At 32.0% G+C, this 19,536-nt stretch overlaps 1 protein-coding gene across 1 annotated transcript; it reads left to right on the forward strand.

The window, feature by feature from the left end:
• Nucleotides 1-2,112: 2,112 nt before the first annotated feature.
• LOC127715755 (uncharacterized) lies at nt 2,113-18,794 on the forward strand. Its single transcript, XM_052221905.1, has 9 exons — nt 2,113-2,119; nt 2,598-2,815; nt 4,068-4,234; nt 4,699-4,949; nt 6,517-6,929; nt 7,680-7,943; nt 9,836-10,030; nt 17,242-17,389; nt 18,600-18,794. Exons 1-9 carry the CDS (start codon nt 2,113-2,115, stop codon nt 18,728-18,730), a joined length of 1,794 nt encoding a protein of 597 aa, XP_052077865.1. The 3' UTR covers nt 18,731-18,794.
• The last annotated feature ends 742 nt before the right edge of the window (nt 18,795-19,536 follow it).

The raw sequence follows: 19,536 nt of genomic DNA on the forward strand, positions 1-19,536 counted from the left end.
GTCGTCCGCTTCACCACAAAAATCTAAAAAAGATAATACAGACCGAATTTCAACTTTCTAAGCTGATATTCTGCAAGCATAAAAGTAGTTTCACGAACTACTGTATACTTTACTCGCATATACGTCTTATTGAATAAAAAACAAAACCATTAGATTTGAAATAAAAAAAAAACATAAATTCATCAGATTTGGGTGTAATATCAGATAATTTGCTATAGTTTAAAAGAAGGAGATGTGGTATGATTGCCAATGAGACTACTATCCCTCAAAGTTCAAATGAAGTGAATATAAGCAATTATAGGCAACCTTCAAAAACGTGAAAAAAAATACCGTATAGTCGGCTATAAAAACTCTTCATAATTTAACTCGTGAGCCTTTTATAGCCGACTATACGGTTTTTTTTTCACGTTTTTGAAGGCCGTACGGTTGCCTATAATTGCTTATATTCACTTCATTTACCATGAGTATGCATATTTTTTTGGGCATGAAAATATGAAACAATTCAATTGAGAAAACTAACGGCCTAATTTTACGAAAAACAAATATGGAAGACATATGAAACAACGACAACCACTGAACTACAGGCTCATGACTTGGGAGAGGCACATAAAGAATGGGGCGGTATAAAACATTTTTGAAGGCGCCAACCCTCCCCTAACTTAGGAGTGGTGTAACAGTACAACACAAGAACAAACTATAAATATAAGTTGAAAAGGGCTTAACTCTTCAGATCGATACAAAGCAGAAAAACATCTAACACATATTAAAATGGGCTTAACTCTTCATAATTTAACTCATGAGTCTCTTAATCAAGACATAAACAGTACTTATATCTTTGACGTTACTGTTTTCTTTACCATGAGTATGCATATTTTTTTGGGCAAAATGCCTTGTTTAATTGCACACTTCTAAGTGATCAAATTACATAGTTCCCTATAGAATATAGAGAGTCACGATTATGATAATTAAAATTATATTTGTATAAAAATTTCTATTAACTTTTTTAAAACTTGGATAAGTTATAACCTCTATGTCATGTCCATTTGGATGCAGGGTGATCGAAAAGAATTAGTGAAGTTATTATTATATAAACCGAGACAAACCTAGGGCATTTCTAGAAGCGTCCCGACCATGCTTCTTAAAAAGTAGGGAGAAAAATCATTGATCGAAAGAGGTAAGTGGAGTTAATTTTATTTAAATGTACTATAATTTGCATCTACTTTTCTTTGATACCACATGCCTTTTTTATAATTAAAGCTGAGTTTTCAATGACCATAAGTACTTGTATACGATATACTATGCACGTACTAAAGTACCTATCAGTTAAAATCGATGATTTATTATATATGAGCAGGGGTGAACTTTATTTTACATGATGAAAAAGAGGGTAAATTGACATAAGATTTTCTTATCAAATTAATTAAACTTCCCGTATGCTATAAAAGTGAACTATTATAAAAGTGAACTATTTCAATCTGAAATAAAGTGAAAGAAGCATCGGTTAATAAAAAAAATACAATGGTACAATTTATGGAAACAAACTTGCTCATTTTGAAGACAATTATATTACTATTTTTGGTGGAATCGCATGGTCATATTTTATTACGAGGTATGAATTATTAATTTTTGGAGACGGATAAGTTTAGAAACAAGTAAACATAGAAATAAATAATAATATTGAGCATAGCTTTTAAAGAAAAAAAGGTAATATTAAATAAACTACAATATTATTTCATATTTTTTAAGAAGAAAAGAATGCAAATATTCTTATCAAATATGCAAGAAAATAGATGGTGTTTAAAGTAAATGAGACAGCAATGCAATCTAGCAACATCCCTTTCCTTAAAGAAATATACACTGTATCTTGTATAAAAAGAACTGTCAAAACATTTACTGTCTTAGAAACCCTCAAGACCGTTCAATTAAAATGAAAACAAATCTAAAACAACACTGTCGGCACGATCGCTAATTTTCGTTTCTTTGAATTCACTATGTATTCAATGGAATTCTTTTTTGTAAAGAATAAAATAAAAGGATATTTAAGATATTTCTTTTCTGGGTTTTTCTTTAAAACTAATATGTACTTACTTGAATAAATCTGAGAAAGTTCTTATGGCCAGTAAGGCATAAGCCATTTAGGGATTTTTCAGCCAATAAGCTGCATGAAAAGATATTTACTGTCAATCATACGAGACTGTACATATACATTTAATTTTTTGAAACGGATATTATGTTACTGTTGTAAAGACAAAATTTCAGCTTACACATCACATTAGATGTTGTTTTATACCACGTAGCTACATGTAATGCTGATTCATGGTTCAGATGGTATATTTTTAAAAGTAATATCCTCTGAAAACTAATATAATTTCGCAATTCAGTACAACATTTCTTAACCTAGGGTTTTTCAAGTTCACAAATCAGGCCGGTAGTTTTCTGATTTGACTTGTTTTCCATATTGTCATGTCGGGGTCATTTAAAGCCAAATATGGATAGGGTTTTGCTTATTTTTGAAGATTGTCCGGTGTGGGGACATATAGTTACACCCATTTTTATTTTGACATATTTTTCTTTGCATTCTAACATATTTGTTTCAGACTACAAGGACCACCCGTGCATAAGACCATGTAAAACAGATTATCCAATGACATGTGAATACAACTTTACAGTTGAATACTATTATACTCTTACAAAGTCTTGTTACGACTGTCCTTACAATACAACAGATTGTGAACGACCTCATTGTGTTCCAGCGGATGGGAATCAAAGGGGAATAATCACTGTGAACAGGATGTTACCTGGCCCTGGAATTCATGTAAGATATATAAATTTATCTAATTATTCCGTTCCAAAAACTGTACAAGCCTCTGCACAAACATTGATTGTTAGCTGAATTTATGTTCATTCAGATAAAAGCTCTCTCTAAACTCTTAACATTTATCATAACTTTACAGCGATTGAATTAAGAAAGACTTCTTAAATAGGATAGATTTAATAACTCTTTCGGAGCACCATATATCAATCACCGTTTTGATAGTAGTATCTTCCATGCGTTAATTATGAGTTATTTTAGTCACAATTAAGCACATCATCTCTGATAAAAAGGAAGTTCAGCTAAATAAGCTTTGAATAAGCATAAAGGGTACGTTTATTACAAAAAAGCACAAACACAGCAAAGGCCGTCTAAGGTCAGCCTAGACTATAGAATTGAAAACCATGAAGTAAAATGTATGAGGAGTCTAGATTCTAGAGTCTAGTATTACTAGTAATCAACATGATATTATTGATTAAGCTTATTATGTCAGATCCTTTTAAACAATCTGAAGGAAATCTTAACCTCTTATTTAATATCTGTAATGAAATTCATATGTTACAAGGACGAATAACCAGGTCCAACTATTATTCAACCTTAAAATCGATTTTGTTTTATGAAAATTGTACGATCACGTATCTCTCAGTTTTGAAAGTTATTGGGTCATATGTCTTCGTGTCTCTTTAGAACCATGCCTCAAATGCTTCCATTAATATCAACTCCAAAGGTAATCACTACTTTCCCGATTATCATATAAAGATAAAACGAAGCAAAGTACAAAAGGTAACCTTTGTTCCTTAAGTAAGTCAAAATACCTTACGTAATCATTAAAAATGACAATAAGTGGCCGATCAATACTTTAACGGATGTGTCGTCCGAATGAATTGTGTATGCGTTCGGTAGCACGTACTTCGATTATTGAGTGATTGGTTTGCAAATACAATCGAACAAATGTAAAAGAAAGCGGTTAAGATAAGCGAACAAGGTAGTAAATACCACCTGCTTTTCTTAACTGGAAAAGAAAAATAGTCTTGTAAATAAAAACTGAACAAGCAAATCATAAAGATCCCTTATTTACATTTATAATTGGTCTTCCTCCTACGATTAATATATTTGAAGGTTTATGTGTCCAATAACTTTATTCGCTCTTCAACCTGTGCTCTTGTTTTCATTATTTTCTCTCCGTGTATTTTTATTTGTACGGTTACATCTACATGTACTTCAAACCACAATGAAACCATATTTATGTTTACAGGTATGTTACAATGATACAATAGTTGTAAATGTTCATAATAAGCTGGAGGGTAGCGAAGGAACATCTATACACTGGCATGGTATACACCAGAAAGAATCACAATTTATGGATGGTGTAGCCATGGTAACACAGTGTCCAATACTACCATACACTTCATTCCAGTACAAGTACGTTTATAACAGTGTGAAAAACTATTATTATTATATAATGGAGATTTTACAAACAAACTCAAAGAGATAAACGCAACTTTATAGAAATGAATCTCTATATTGTATTTTCCTACAATAATATAGCAGTAATGTCTTATCTTATCATTTCTAACTGACTTGTATGATCTTATATGCAAACAAAATTTGTATTTAAAAATATAACAGACATCAAATATCCAGCATACTCGTATTTCTGTTACAAAATGTAGCCTGGACGACAACAAATAAAGAAAGCAAAAAGATATACTATAATGTGGCATGAACAATAGGCATTTATTAATTTCGACCAAGCATTGTAGCACAGTCAATACATTAACCCGTTCATCCACCTTGTCATTACTTTGCCACGCATTATGTCAAAGCTAAACAAATAAAGATCAGACAGACCGATCCAAATAATAGTTCTAATATTGTATCTTTAGATTTAAGGCATCGACACCAGGAACACACTTTTGGCATGCTCACTCAGGATTACAGAGATCTGATGGATTCTTTGGACCGTTAGTCATACGTCAAACCCCTGAACAAGATCCACAGTACAACATGTACGACATTGACACACCAGAGTATACAGTAATCATTAACGATTGGTTAACAGAGCTGTCAATCAACAAATTTGCCCATCATTATCTTGCGGATGGTGACAATAAACCAGCATCAATGCTAATAAACGGTACATTTTTTGCACATTTTTTACACGATACATATAAATAAAAATGGGGCATTGAGTGAAAAACAACAATACAATAATCAAACGACACAATAAAATTAAACATAGTTTACGTTTTTAACTGTAGACATTACCTATATCATATGTCGAGCTCAAAATCGCTAAGATATACAACAATATGTGAATGTACATGGACTATCTGAAAGAGACCCTATTAATTTTCCAAATAGATGATGTTGGTTCTGTTAATTTAATGATGTGTCGTTACCGTTTAAGGTATTTAGATGAATACAAAATTAATTATCAATAGATAAATGAAAAAGCACATTTTGTTAAACGATGCAATGAATTTAGATCTAAAGAAAAGTACATTGAAGATATCTCAAGTCTTGTTTCACGCAGAGCTTTCTCTGAAGGACACGTGACATATGGAGGGTGATTAGATCGTACAAGTTTGCTATAAGAGGAATGGCCAAGACTTTGGTACAATTTGGAATGACTGTATTTTTAGAAATATCAGTCGAAATTGTAAACCAGCCTTGAAACAACTATTAATGTCTAGAAAATTTACGATCATAAATGTTTTCATTATATTTTACTTCTTTTGATTAAAGTAAGTAAGTTATAGTAAATGGTTATCTTATAATTCACATCTTAAGACATATGTTTTGATGAACTAACTTAAAAGAGAGGCGAAAGATACCAAAGGGACATTCAAACTCACAAGTCGAAAATAAACCGACAACGCCATGGCTAAAAAAGAAAAAGACCAACAGACGAACAACAGTACACAAAACACAACATAGAAAACTATAGACTGAGCAACATGAACCCCACCAAAAACTGGGGGTGATCTTAGGTGCTCCTTACGATTATCTTTAGGATATATCCCAACTTAAAACACTTTTAAAAAACGTATCATTTGGGACAAATGACTACTTTGTCGAAGATAGCTCAGAAAGACATTATCTGTTTCTGGTAGGCTCGAGTCAAGTACCTTTTCTGTAGATAATTCAAACAATTTGTATCTCTTAATTTCAACGTACTGTTGAGCAATGGTTGGGTTATTTGATTAATTGAACACCTTGTTTGCTATCTAGATTTTCCTGTTATATTACTTTCAATTTTTTTTTCTAGGACTGTGTGATCTCTATAATGGGAACTTAACAATTATAGTGGAAATGCGATGTTTTTGACAATTTCTTGACGTAATAAGATCTATTTTCTTTTCTTTTTTTTTTAAAGGATAACGAGTTCTGTCTAATGTGTATTTCGTCTTAACTGAAGACAGTTTTTGTATGCTCTTTCTAGAATAAAGCCGGTTTTAGTTCCAAACACGTATTTTCAGGAACTTTTTATTTTCGTTTCTCCCATACCCGCTCGCATCTCTCTAATCTCTCCGTGTAAAGCAGGTAAAGTAACGTTCGTCTCCGCGGGAATTGAAAGATTACCATGATTATCGATTTCAAAGGATCTTCTACTTATATCTCATATAGAATATTTTGATACACTTATCATCCCTTAAGTTTTAATGATTTCTTTTGTTTTTATTCATAATTTTATGTCTTAGGAAAGGGAGCATTTCAAAAGTTTACGGCGTCTACAGGAAGTGAAGTCTACACGCCATTTGAAGTTTTCACAATCGACTCTGGTCGCCAATACCGCTTTCGACTGATCAGTAACGGTCTACTTTATTGTCCAAAACTAATCTCTATTGATGACCACAACTTAACAGTTATAGCTACGGACGGAACTCCAGTCGAACCAATAGAAGTGGAAAGTCTGGTAATGTACAACGGAGAGCGCTATGACGTCATCATAAACGGTGATCAGCCGGTTGACAATTACTGGATGAGAGTAGTAGGACTTGCAGACTGCGAAGTGAAAAATGCTTCTCAGCTTGCTATAATAAGATATCGAGGAGCCAATGAGACTGACCCCTCGGAATCAAGATTTCATGATGATGGAAAAAGAGATGGAAAGGTATATAGAAGTCCCTATTTTGGTAGTATAAGTTCAAAGTTCCGACTGTAAGAGACTTGCATGGGTAGTGAAGGTCGTTAAACACCCCTGTAGTACATAAAGTTACATGCAGGGTATAAATGAATGACTAATATTTATGACTTTCTGTAAAAATGTCATCCTAATTAATATTTTTTATAAAGTATAATAGATCTAGACTATTCATAAATTATAAATATTTTATAAATAAAAAATATATATTGGAAAACCTCAACAACGCAATGATCTAACATTTAATAGAACAAAAAAAAAACGTAAAATGAACACTTTGAGATCAATGTATGGCAAATTTTTTTTTTAATTCAAAGAAGTAAGCTTTATATGACATAACGACATGCCTTAAACGCTGAAACAATATAGCATAGACAAAACAAATATTTGCCCGATTTACAAAGCAACGTCACGTCAACATACATGTATCCTTGGAGACACCCCTCCCCCCGATAAAGGCAAAGATATTGGGGGGGGGACAAGTTAAAAAAATACTAAAAAACTATAAAGACGCCTTCAATTGAATAAACTGTGTATCAGAAACGATAGACAAACATAACTCATAAGAGTTCCTTGTAAGAATGTTCATTTTACAAAAAAACAAATTAACTTTTGGTTGAAATTTCTATTGTGATATCGGCGTTTTTTGTTCATATCATTCGTTTAAACATGTATGTCAATACAGTAATATTTTATTTTCTACCATCGTTTTAATTACAGATACTGAACCCATTGAATACTAAAGAGACAGAGACACTTATTCCAGTCTCCACTTTGGTATCAAAACTTGACGATGATGCATCCCTTAAAGATATTCCCGACAAACGCTTTTATTTGGCGATGGACTTCTACAATATTAGCAACTACCGATTAAATGATATGTACCAAATGCATGACCATATCCATTTTACGCCACAGATTAATCACATATCTAACATTTTACCACCATCACCTGTATTATCGCAATTTAATGCCATTCCAAAGGTAAGTTAAAAGAAGACTTAAAAAATGAATATGACATTCTTTTTCGACGATTGTAGACCGTCTAGTCTAAACTGCTAGATGCTCTATTCGTAAGTCTATAAAAGTCTTTAAAATTGGTACATGCATCGTATATTTGCATGCAGATACTCTGTTAAGTACACGCTTTTTATAGGAAAAAGAACAACAACTGACGATTTAGACTGATGATAATGTGTTCTGTCTACTGGGTGACAGTATCTATAGTTCTAGTCTTAAAAGTTGAAACATCACAACAAAACTCTTTGAAAGTGTAACGTCCATCCAACAGTGATATTATTTTATACAAAAAATGTTATTTATTGGTATGTTTAAAATGAGATGTTGGATCAGTTACCCATCAGCACAAACAACCAAAAGATATCTTAAATCTTGTAGATTTTATTTCAAGAAAAACTATCATAACTTTTGTTATACAAAACATAGTTTAGGGTACCGAAAAAGGTATATACTTTTTCGGTTTCATCGAATCTGTGCAAATCGATTAAATGACAAATATTCTAAACAATGGTAAATCAGAATCTATATCGTCAAGCATAATTTAAAATTTCTTTAAGTTGTCATTAATTTCAGCTAGTAACAAAAGTAGAAATTCAAATATTGTCATGCGCAAAAAACATTCGATCGTACGTTAATGAACTATACTTTTTATACGTTTTACCACGTTGTTATGTGTTGCGATGATAAATTAATTGTCATATAGATGGCAATATTATTGCCTCCAAGATGACAGTAATATCTATGGTACTGTAAGCGGTAAATACCTCTGTCTAGAGGTTTGACAGTACAACTTGGGGACTATTACGGCAATAAAAGTTAAATTGATGTCTTGCGCTTTCAAAGTGAGAAAAAATAACATCAGTTTGTTCCACATATAGTATAATGAGGTCATGCTGATTGGATAGATATGGTCATTGTTGAAGTTCTTTTTCCCGTTTGTTAGTGGATTAATCGAGATTAAACACTGGGATTGATGATATCTCGATAAAGTAGTTTAACCCTACCACATCTTCATGTGGGAACACTGGGATTGATGAGATCTCGATAAAGTAGGTTAACCCTACCACATCTTCATGTGGGAACACTGGGATTGATGAGATCTCGATAAAGTAGTTTAACCCTACCACATCTTCATGTGGGAACACTGGGATTGATGAGATCTCGATAAAGTAGTTTACCATACCACATCTTCATGTGGGAACACTGGGATTGATGAGATCTCGATAAAGTAGTTTAACCCTACCACATCTTCATGTTGGAACACTGGGATTGATGAGATCTCGATAAAGTAGTTTAACCCTACCACATCTTCATGTTAAATTTTTTTGTGTCCTAACTCAGAAACCTCTTCAGTGGTTGTCTGACGTCATATCTTGATGCTTTTTTTCATTTGGAGAAGTTAGTGTTGATGGCAGAACCCTGCTACTCTCTGTTTAATTCATTGAAACTTGATGAGAACTATTTTTCTTGGCCTCTAGATTTTTGTTGGTTGTTTGTGTCGTTGGGTTGCTGTTTCACTGACTTACAATTTACATTTTCTGTTATTCACACCATTATATTTTAATCCAGTAATGTCAGAGAAAGACTTCCTTTTTTAAGTTGGTAGAGGTATAGCTAACTAACAACAAACACATGACAGATGCCATTTTAAGATGAAATTTTACTAGAAATAACATGAAGAAAAATTAAGAATTATTCTCAAACACATATACAAAGATATACATTGTACCAGCTTCATAAAATAAACTAAACATAGTGATACTTTTTTATTATTAAGTTAAGAACTCATTTGTGTGAATATATCTAGAACAGGTGCATTGACTAACCTAATCAAGCAATTATTTCTTTTTATGTAGGAATTATTGTGCAATCCAGAGACACTGAGTAAGACAACTGACTGTACCAATGAGTATTGTGAATGTGTACATGTACAGAAAGTGTCACTAGGAGATACAGTAGAACTGGTGCTGATTGATGAAGGGCATACATATGATGCAAACCATCCCATGCATTTACATGGGAATTATTTCCGAGTAGTTGGGATGGATAGGGTTGGTAGAATTGTACCTTTTGTTGTGTTGTTAAAGATCGTATGCATATTTCAGTCATTGAACAGTATGTTATAAATATATATTCAATCCTGATAAGTTTGGTATCGTATGTCTTTTTCATTTAGTAGCTTTATAAGGTTTGCATTCAATTTTTATATATGGAAACAAATAATTACGACACTATTCAGACTATCAAAAGGGATACCTTACAAAATAATGTTTTGAGAAAATTTGAAGGATATATTATAATATTTCTATAATTCGCTTTGATTTTTGAATTGCAGGGGCTAAATATGTGGTCTGATTATTACTATCTCCTTTCTTTTAAAGCATAGAGAACTTAACTGCATGTACGGGGGTTTGTGTTTCAGCGTGGACGTCCAGTTAATCGGAAGATAAGATAAAATTAACAGATAGTAATGTTGATGCAACACCTCAGTATTGCGGCACATGCTTTATTTAGACAAGCTTATTTAAGAATTCAAAAACATAAAACAAAATTTGAAAAGTTTAATCGAGTAGTAATAGAGATTTCCAATAAAATGACTTTACTCGACATAACCGACCTAACTCAACGTATTTCGTCCTATTGCATTGAAGCATGACGGAGGGGAGCATACACTGCATGCACTTTTTGCTGTTTGAACACGCATTTTTTGCTGATATAGACTTAATGTAAAAATCAATCCCAACTACTTTTTTTAATCTTTAAATATTTTGTCATTAAATTTTGAATGATTTTATTGACAAAAATATTTTAATGGAATACTTAAGCTATCAACTTGTAATCAAATACACCCACCATTTCTTGTCATTTCACTGGACCCATATTTCAGTTCTTCTCAAATTGTGAATTTTAAAAACTACCAAATAAACATTTAGCATGAAAATATTAAAATAATGAAATTCGAAGCGAGAAGTTTATCTCTTTTTTTTGTTTTTATACGTTTTAACGTTTAAAAAGTAGATTCCAACACACCCGAATGTAAAAGGTGTACGCGACTAACTTTAAAAAAAAATAAAAATTCTATAATTTAATTCAGGATAATTTGACAGAAATTTATATCATTGATACATTTATCAAATAGTATTTTTTAGTCTTCAACTATAATAATGCATGGGACGAGGTTTTTGTCCATGTATACCTAAACGTGCATTCACAGATACAGGGGTAGAGGGCGTACTCCCCCCTTTCGATCGCTAAATAATTTGGAAAATCTCACGTTTTCCATGTTATCTATACAAATGTTTAGTATAAAATCGTCTAATTCTTTTTCGCGTTGCTCCGCTCGGCAGTATAAATTCAATTATCGGGAACTATGCCCTCATTCAAATATCTTGGATCCGGCTATAATCACAAATTGTATGGCACCAAAAAAAAAAATTAAATGATTGTCGTTTGACTTTGATAAATACGTTTTAAAAACAACAATGTTTGAACATTAATTTAGACATCTCGCACGAGATTTAAAAGTTTAAGACTACAAACTGAATTGGATTTTTTCCTAGATTTAGAGCTCACTCAACACGGAAATGTGATACTGGCGTGAAATCTAATGGACACATATTCTCGTTTCTGATGTTTCTTTTAATATAGATATTCATTTATCTAGCTATATATAATTCCACTAACAAATAATCATGTATCTTTTACTGATAAATTATCATTACATTTTATAGAAACTACATATAATCTGCTATACAGTTATGAACACGAATGGTCCTACAGGCACTCTGTGCTTTTGACATGACACAAGGTCTTGCTTTTCTAGTGTTTATAGATATAGGAAGATGTGGTATGAGTGCCAATGAGACAACACTCCATCCAAGTTACAATTTATAAAAGTAAACCATTAAAGGTCAAGGTACGGCCTTCAACACGGAGCATTGACTCACACCGAACAGCAAGTTATAAAAGGCCCCAAAAAATTACTAGTGTAAAACCATTCAAACGGAAAAACCAACGGTCTAATCTATATAAAAACGAGAAACGAGAAACACGTATGAACTACATAAACAGACGACAACTACTGTAATCAGATTCCCGACTTAGGACAGGTTTATGTACTTTTTTACTTAATTTGTGATGTGTACAAAAAAGAAGATGTAGTATGATTGCCAATTCGACAACTCTTCACAAGAGACCAAATGACAGAGAAATTAACAACTATTGGCCACCGTACGACCTTCAACAATGAGCAAAGCCCAAACCGAGTAGTCAGCTATAAGAGGCCACAAAATGACAAATGTAAAACAACTACAAGTATAAAACTAACGGCCTAAATAATGTACAAAAAAATGAACGAAAGCACAGCAACAAACGATAACCACTGGATTACAGGCTCCTTACTTGGGACAGTCACATCCATACATAATGTGGCAGAGTTAAACATGTTAACGGGCCCACTTACATAATACAGTGGTGTAACAGTACGAAATAATTGATTAATATTCTAGACTGGATAATTATTCTGTATTTATTAGTAGTAGTTGTTTTTAAGATCATAGTGTTCAGTAGCTGTGAATATATACTCTAAGATCGGTACATGGAGTTTATTTGGAAATACTAGTAATTGCTGTTTTTGTGCTTCGTTTTAGTCGGACGAGTCAATCCCTTTCTAACTGTTTTAATTGTGAGTAGACATGATCATTTGATAAACATACTTCTATGATCTCTATTAGCTTTAACTTGGACATTTATAAAAACTATGTAGAAAAGAGATGCATGCGTAAAATAAGTTCTCGACATAAATTGGCTAAAATATCAGATAAGAATTTAGCCTCAAGCTACGATACTTACAAGCTATAATGAATACGACGAATATTTAGCCTCAAGCTATAATACTTATGATGATGATGATACTGATGCTTGTCTTATATCCAGCGACTAATATTACATATATATTAAGGATGATGAAATGATAATGATAAATGATTATACCTTTTTGTACATGACCAACACTTACAGGCGCATTTTTATATGCTAGGTAAATTAGCGTACCCGATACAAAGACACACTTGTCTTTCTTTGATTAAACCAACACCTGCTCTTACTCGTGAATGCATCATGCTTGGTGGTGAAGCCGAAAAATCCAGTTTTAAAATCATTCGATCAGGGGGTCCAACAAAATAATTGAACCCGTAATCGAGGCTAATCTGCTACCAGTCAATCCCATATCTAATAAATTCTGTTTATATATTTCATACTTTATGTGCATATATTACTATTCTAGCAACACTTGTTTTGTTGCATAATTTGTTTGGTTTTTCTCCTTGTTTCTTTGTATCAAAAAGCTTAGTTTTTATTGTAAAATGGTGTTTCCATTATCCTTGTGACTTGCTATTGTATTAATATCCAGTAGGTATGCAATTATTATTCTAAATAGTATAAAATATTTTTTAACAAGTAAATATTACCCCGTTTTTATCCAGACTTCCTTACCACTAGCATCTAAGATACATGCACTGATAAAATATTGTACCTGCACTCATATTGCAAGCACTCTGTCTGTCCGTCCGCCAGTCTATCCCGGTTCAACAAATATTTACAATTTTCTCTTCAAAAGCATTAGTATGCTTAGCATGCATTCTATTTTCGATTTATTCATTACACTCCGACATGTATATACCTGGATCCGTTTGGAGCGTCCAACTATCAAACAGAGTCCAAATGGCGTGAATTACGACTACAGTGGCTCGTGCTGTCGTCAACAATAAGCAAATACTCATACCGTATTATCAGATACTATAGTATATAAGGCATTGACTTTGAAAAATGTAAACATGTCAAACGAAAATAAACATTTTTACAAGAGTAAAATTAACCCCAAAATGACAGAAAGTAACCAACGACATCCACTGAATTGAAAGCTCCTGACTTTGGAAAGCCAATATAGAATTTGGCCTGATTAAACGCGTTTACCAGCGCTCAACACTCTGGTGTAACAGTACAATATAAGAAGAAAAAAACCTGTAAAATTCAGTTCGAAACAGCTCAACTAATCAATATTGAACTAAGCCTAAAACAATTACATTTTTATAATGAAAGACAAAGAGTACCGATCTTAAAGTACCCACAGGTACTGAAAGCTAATTCTTACATGTTAAATTATCTGAGAATATCAAACGTATTTAGTTAAAAAAAAATAAGAAAAATAAGGAGATATGGTATGATTGCCAATAAGAAATGAAGTGGATGTAAGCCATGATTGGCAACCGTACGGCCTTCATCAATGAGAAAAATCCATACCGTATAGTCGACTATAAAAGGAACCAACTTGAAAAATATGAAATAATTCAATTGAGAAAACTACCGGCCTGATTTAAAACAAAACAATTTACGGAAAACAAATATAACAGATATGAACCAACGTCAACAAGTGAATCACAGGCTCTTGACATGGGACAGGCACATAAGGAATGAGTGTTCAACCCCCTCCCCCTAAGCCTGGGACAGTGGTGCAACAGCACGACATAAGAACAACCTGGAAAAACCTTTTTTCAGAGAGCTTGGTTTACATATGGAATTTTTGGTCCTCAATGCTCTTCAATTTTATACTTGTTTGGCTTTCTAACTATTTTGATCTGAGCGTCACTGATGAGTCTTATGTAGACAAAACGCGCGTTTGGCGTATCAAATTATAAGCCTGGTACCTTTGATAACTATATACATATTTAAAGAAATTATTAATATAAAATGTGTTTTCAGCCGTGTATCACCTTCACTGGTGATCCTATGCATGGATATGTCGTAGAGTTTAACTTTTATATATAAATATATACCTCTAAGGCGAGTCAAAAATTGAAACTAAAATGTTTTGCTTAACTCAATCAATGTGTGATAGTTTTAGAATCCATAATCCAAAAACAACTATGACAATATCAAGCCTTATTAATTAAAAGTACATTTTAAAAAGAAAATTACTGTAAAGACTGGAGTGGCATTATAGTTGTCTTAACAATGCAACAAGTATACAAATTGGCATTCTCGTCCACTTTTAATCAGAGATACTTGGGGACAGGACATTTTTAGCCAATTACTATGTACTATAAATTGATAGTTTACTATCCACAGCGGTCAATGTTTATATGCAGATTAGTCATCAATTGCTAATCAAGTACACCTTCCAAATTAAAATCTATATAACGAATTGGTGTACATATTTATTTACATATATCATTATTGATTACAAAATTCTCGTTTTTTAATGTTGACTTTCATTTGAAAGAAAAGTGTATGTTAACTATTAAAATTTCAAGAAGTACAAGAACTGTGTTAATATTTTTTTTAAATATACACATACATCCCTTTGTCGAATGTTTTCCTTGGGAAAAAAATCGGAGATTGTAAAAAAAATAACAAGATTAACTGCAGAAGAAAAGAACGGTTGAAATGATGCTTAATAAAGTATGATGTAATCCCAGTTATCAACTTTAACAGAGACAAATTCTGACTAACACTTTGAATTCGATATTTCTGAAATTGCTAGAAAAATCTCTGTCTAATAATAAATACCCACGGAAATTAAATATTATAAAACATTAAGAGACGAAAGGAAAAAGGGACACCAATCTGATAACGAAAAATAAAAGCATGTCAAATATTAAATAATAAGAGGTTCATTTGCAAAGTCAAAACCATGATAGAAGACTCAAATCAATTGTATGATAGGTAAAGATACGTGTATATACGTAGTCTTATGACAGTGAAGTTTTGGCGGGAATCTCAATAATCACGTGATATATAAAAATCATGATTTCTTTCGTTTTTCATCATCTTAGAAATACTTGATATTGATAAAATTTATCATGAATGGGTTTAATAGTTTAGGAATACTAAGTTAAAACTTAAGTGACGCATTTAACAAAATTAATAGGTTAGCAATTACCGGTCCCGTTACGTGCGTACGTCGAGTTAGGTACGTATGTCATTTTATTGGAAATCTCTAATAGACAAAATAGATCCAACTTAACCAAGCTTCGAAATTATAGTTTCATTCATTTATAAATGTATATTGAAAAATTTAAAAATGCACCGTCCAAACCTTCAATTTATTTTCATTTGACCATGCTTTTTTATTTAACGTTCCTCTATGCACATACATTTTGTACTTCCCCCATTTACCACAGTCTTCAAAATGGTCATTGTTATTGACTGTCATGAATGCATAATACACGCAAATAATTCTTCTTTGTACAGATTAAAGAATAGGAATACTGAGGACAAAATAATGACACAAATAATTCTTCTTTGTACAGATTAAAGAATAGGAATACTGACGACAAAATAATGACATAAATAATTCTTCTTTGTACAGATTAAAGAATAGGAATACTGACGACAAAATAATGACACAAATAATTCTTCTTTGTACAGATTAAAGAATAGGAATACTGACGACAAAATAATGACACAAATAATTCTTCTTTGTACAGATTAAAGAATAGGAATACTGACGACAAAATAATGACATAAATAATTCTTCTTTGTACAGATTAAAGAATAGGAATACTGACGACAAAATAATGACACAAATAATTCTTCTTTGTACAGATTAATGAATAGGAATACTGACGACAAAATAATGACATAAATAATTCTTCTTTGTACAGATTAAAGAATAGGAATACTGACGACAAAATAATGACATAAATAATTCTTCTTTGTACAGATTAATGAATAGGAATACTGACGACAAAATAATGACATAAATAATTCTTCTTTGTACAGATTAAAGAATAGGAATACTGACGACAAAATAATGACATAAATAATTCTTCTTTGTACAGATTAAAGAATAGGAATACTGACGACAAAATAATGACATAAATAATTCTTCTTTGTACAGATTAAAGAATAGGAATACTGACGACAAAATAATGACATAAATAATTCTTCTTTGTACAGATTAATGAATAGGAATACTGACGACAAAATAATGACATAAATAATTCTTCTTTGTACAGATTAAAGAATAGGAATACTGACGACAAAATAATGACATAAATAATTCTTCTTTGTACAGATTAAAGAATGGGAATACTGACGACAAAATAATGACATAAATAATTCTTCTTTGTACAGATTAAAGAATAGGAATACTGACGACAAAATAATGACATAAATAATTCTTCTTTGTACAGATTAAAGAATAGGAATACTGACGACAAAATAATGACATAAATAATTTGCATTTGCATATTACTTACAGCTTGGATCCACTACAACTTTAGAGGAAGTAAAAAAACTAGACGACCTTGGATTATTGAACAGAAATCTTACAAAACGGGCAGCTAAAGACACTATAACTGTACCAGATGGCGGGTACACTATTATCAGGTTCCATGCTACTAATCCAGGTAAATATGTTTTATATGTGTTACCTTTAAAAAACAAACTAAAACTGAGTATAATGTGATAGCATGGCAATGATTCATAAATTCCCCATCAAGACACATAACCTCATTCCAATGTTTTGGTAAATTAAGTATTCAAAATCTTTTGTGGACTCGTAGTTTTTTTTTTATTTCACTATAATTTTGAAGATCTACCTATATTTAAGTTGATAATTTTGTATACTAGAATTAGTATATAACTCAAAAGAATTTTAAAGCTTTATGTGCATTTCAAATACCCCGTCATGTAATTGCAGTTAGTATGATAGTTTTAAATGAAATTGACGCTTTATTGATCTCCCAAAGGACAGTAGAATTTTACGATACGAGTGCAATTATGACATTCTATTTTCATTTTTATTCTTTTGGTTCAGAGCGTATATGATCAGGATAATTCCAAAAAATACGTTTTGTGCGTTTACTGGACTTTTATCATCCGTCTAAAATTCACTAGTATTGTTATTGTACAAAATTAAGCTTGTAACTCTCTCAGGCAAAGTTTAAAATCGACGACTTTGGCTGTTCCGTTTGGGAAAAATTCTCTCTAACATTTTGCAAGGTTTGCGTTCGAACCTTTTAGTCTCGAGCGAATCTTCGAAGGGTTATTCCAGAGAAACCTGTCATGCGCATTGAAGTTGGTGTCATACCTTTTTAGACGAATATGTTCAGTACTATTTTTTCTGTAAAACACAATGTTGCAATTTTACACATCTTGAAGCTGCCATAGAAAACTTGCAATGAGCTCTGTATTTGAAAAAATATAATTTATGAAGACATTTTACGGAAAGTAACGTTGATCTGTTAATCAGAAACAGTCGCGTAAATTTAAATGAAAAGTAGTAAGATGAAGAAAAAATGGTTATCAAGCACGACAAGTCTTGAAGTAACTTATGATATTAAACGTCTCAAGTCAAATCGAAATCGGATTTAACTGTGTTTTTAATCACCATTCACAGCTACAGTAAAAACAACCTTAGATATCTTGATTTAGATAATAGAATATTCTTCCACCTCTCACAAAATATTATATAAAAACCGGTCAGTTACATTCTTTCTTGCATGTAAATTCGATGCATTGCTGACTAAAACAAACCAGGAATTTAAAGGAAAGAAAACATATTATTGGTAGTCCCGATAGAATCAATTATACTCAATAACTTATTGTCTTTTTCAGGATTTTGGTTTTTTCACTGTCACATAGAATTTCACGCAGAGATAGGTATGGGCCTAGTTTTTCAAGTTGGCGAACTCCATGAACATCCGAAACCACCACTAAATTTTCCAAAGTGTGGATCATGGCATTAAGTGGAGGGATCGTTCACTGTAAGAATTGTCTAAACTGTAGACCATTGAGACGCTTTAGTTATGCTGACAATTCATGTACTTTTTAAAATATTAAATATATTTAATTGCATTTTTATCTTTGCATTATGCTATTTATATTGATAAAATCATAAACGGTACCAATTTTTCTGCACCAGATGAACATTTCGACAATCTTTGTCTCTTCAGTGATGCTCGAGGCCAAAAGATTTTAAAATCCAAAGCTTATTAAAAAGATGTTACCTATTAACCAAAAAAAAAACAAAAACAAGTATAGCCAAAGCCGGGAAAAGAATCAGAGCTTTACATGAGGTGATATATTTCTTGATCTAAAATAATTTCCAAAATTTTGTAACAGAAAATTTTGATAACACAAAATCTGTATTGTCATGCCGAAGTACTGGATACTGGGCTGATATTCGAAAATTGTGTTTGTTTATAAGTAGCATAGACAATTATAGCTTGATTATAAGACGTTTAATAAATTGTCTTAAAACTCATTAGACATAATTTAGATAATAATAATCTGCGCAAGCATTCACTTGAATAAACGTTTTCGCCAATTTATATAGCTGACAGATATTTTCGTAAATATTTTGGACGACGCCCGAAAATGAAGTAACTACTAATCGAAGAAAATAATACAGATAAAATAAATGACTGGTGAAAGCAAACTACATATAAATGGCTGTTTGAGTGTTGGTTGAGCAACGTCCAGTGGCAAATATGTCATGCATGTTAAGAACGGCTACATAAAAAAGAAAGATCTAAATTTTAAAAATGAAATA

The sequence above is a fragment of the Mytilus californianus genome, unplaced genomic scaffold (assembly GCF_021869535.1).
Source record: "Mytilus californianus isolate M0D057914Y unplaced genomic scaffold, xbMytCali1.0.p SCAF_9, whole genome shotgun sequence".
Classification (NCBI taxonomy): Eukaryota; Metazoa; Mollusca; class Bivalvia; order Mytilida; family Mytilidae; genus Mytilus; species Mytilus californianus.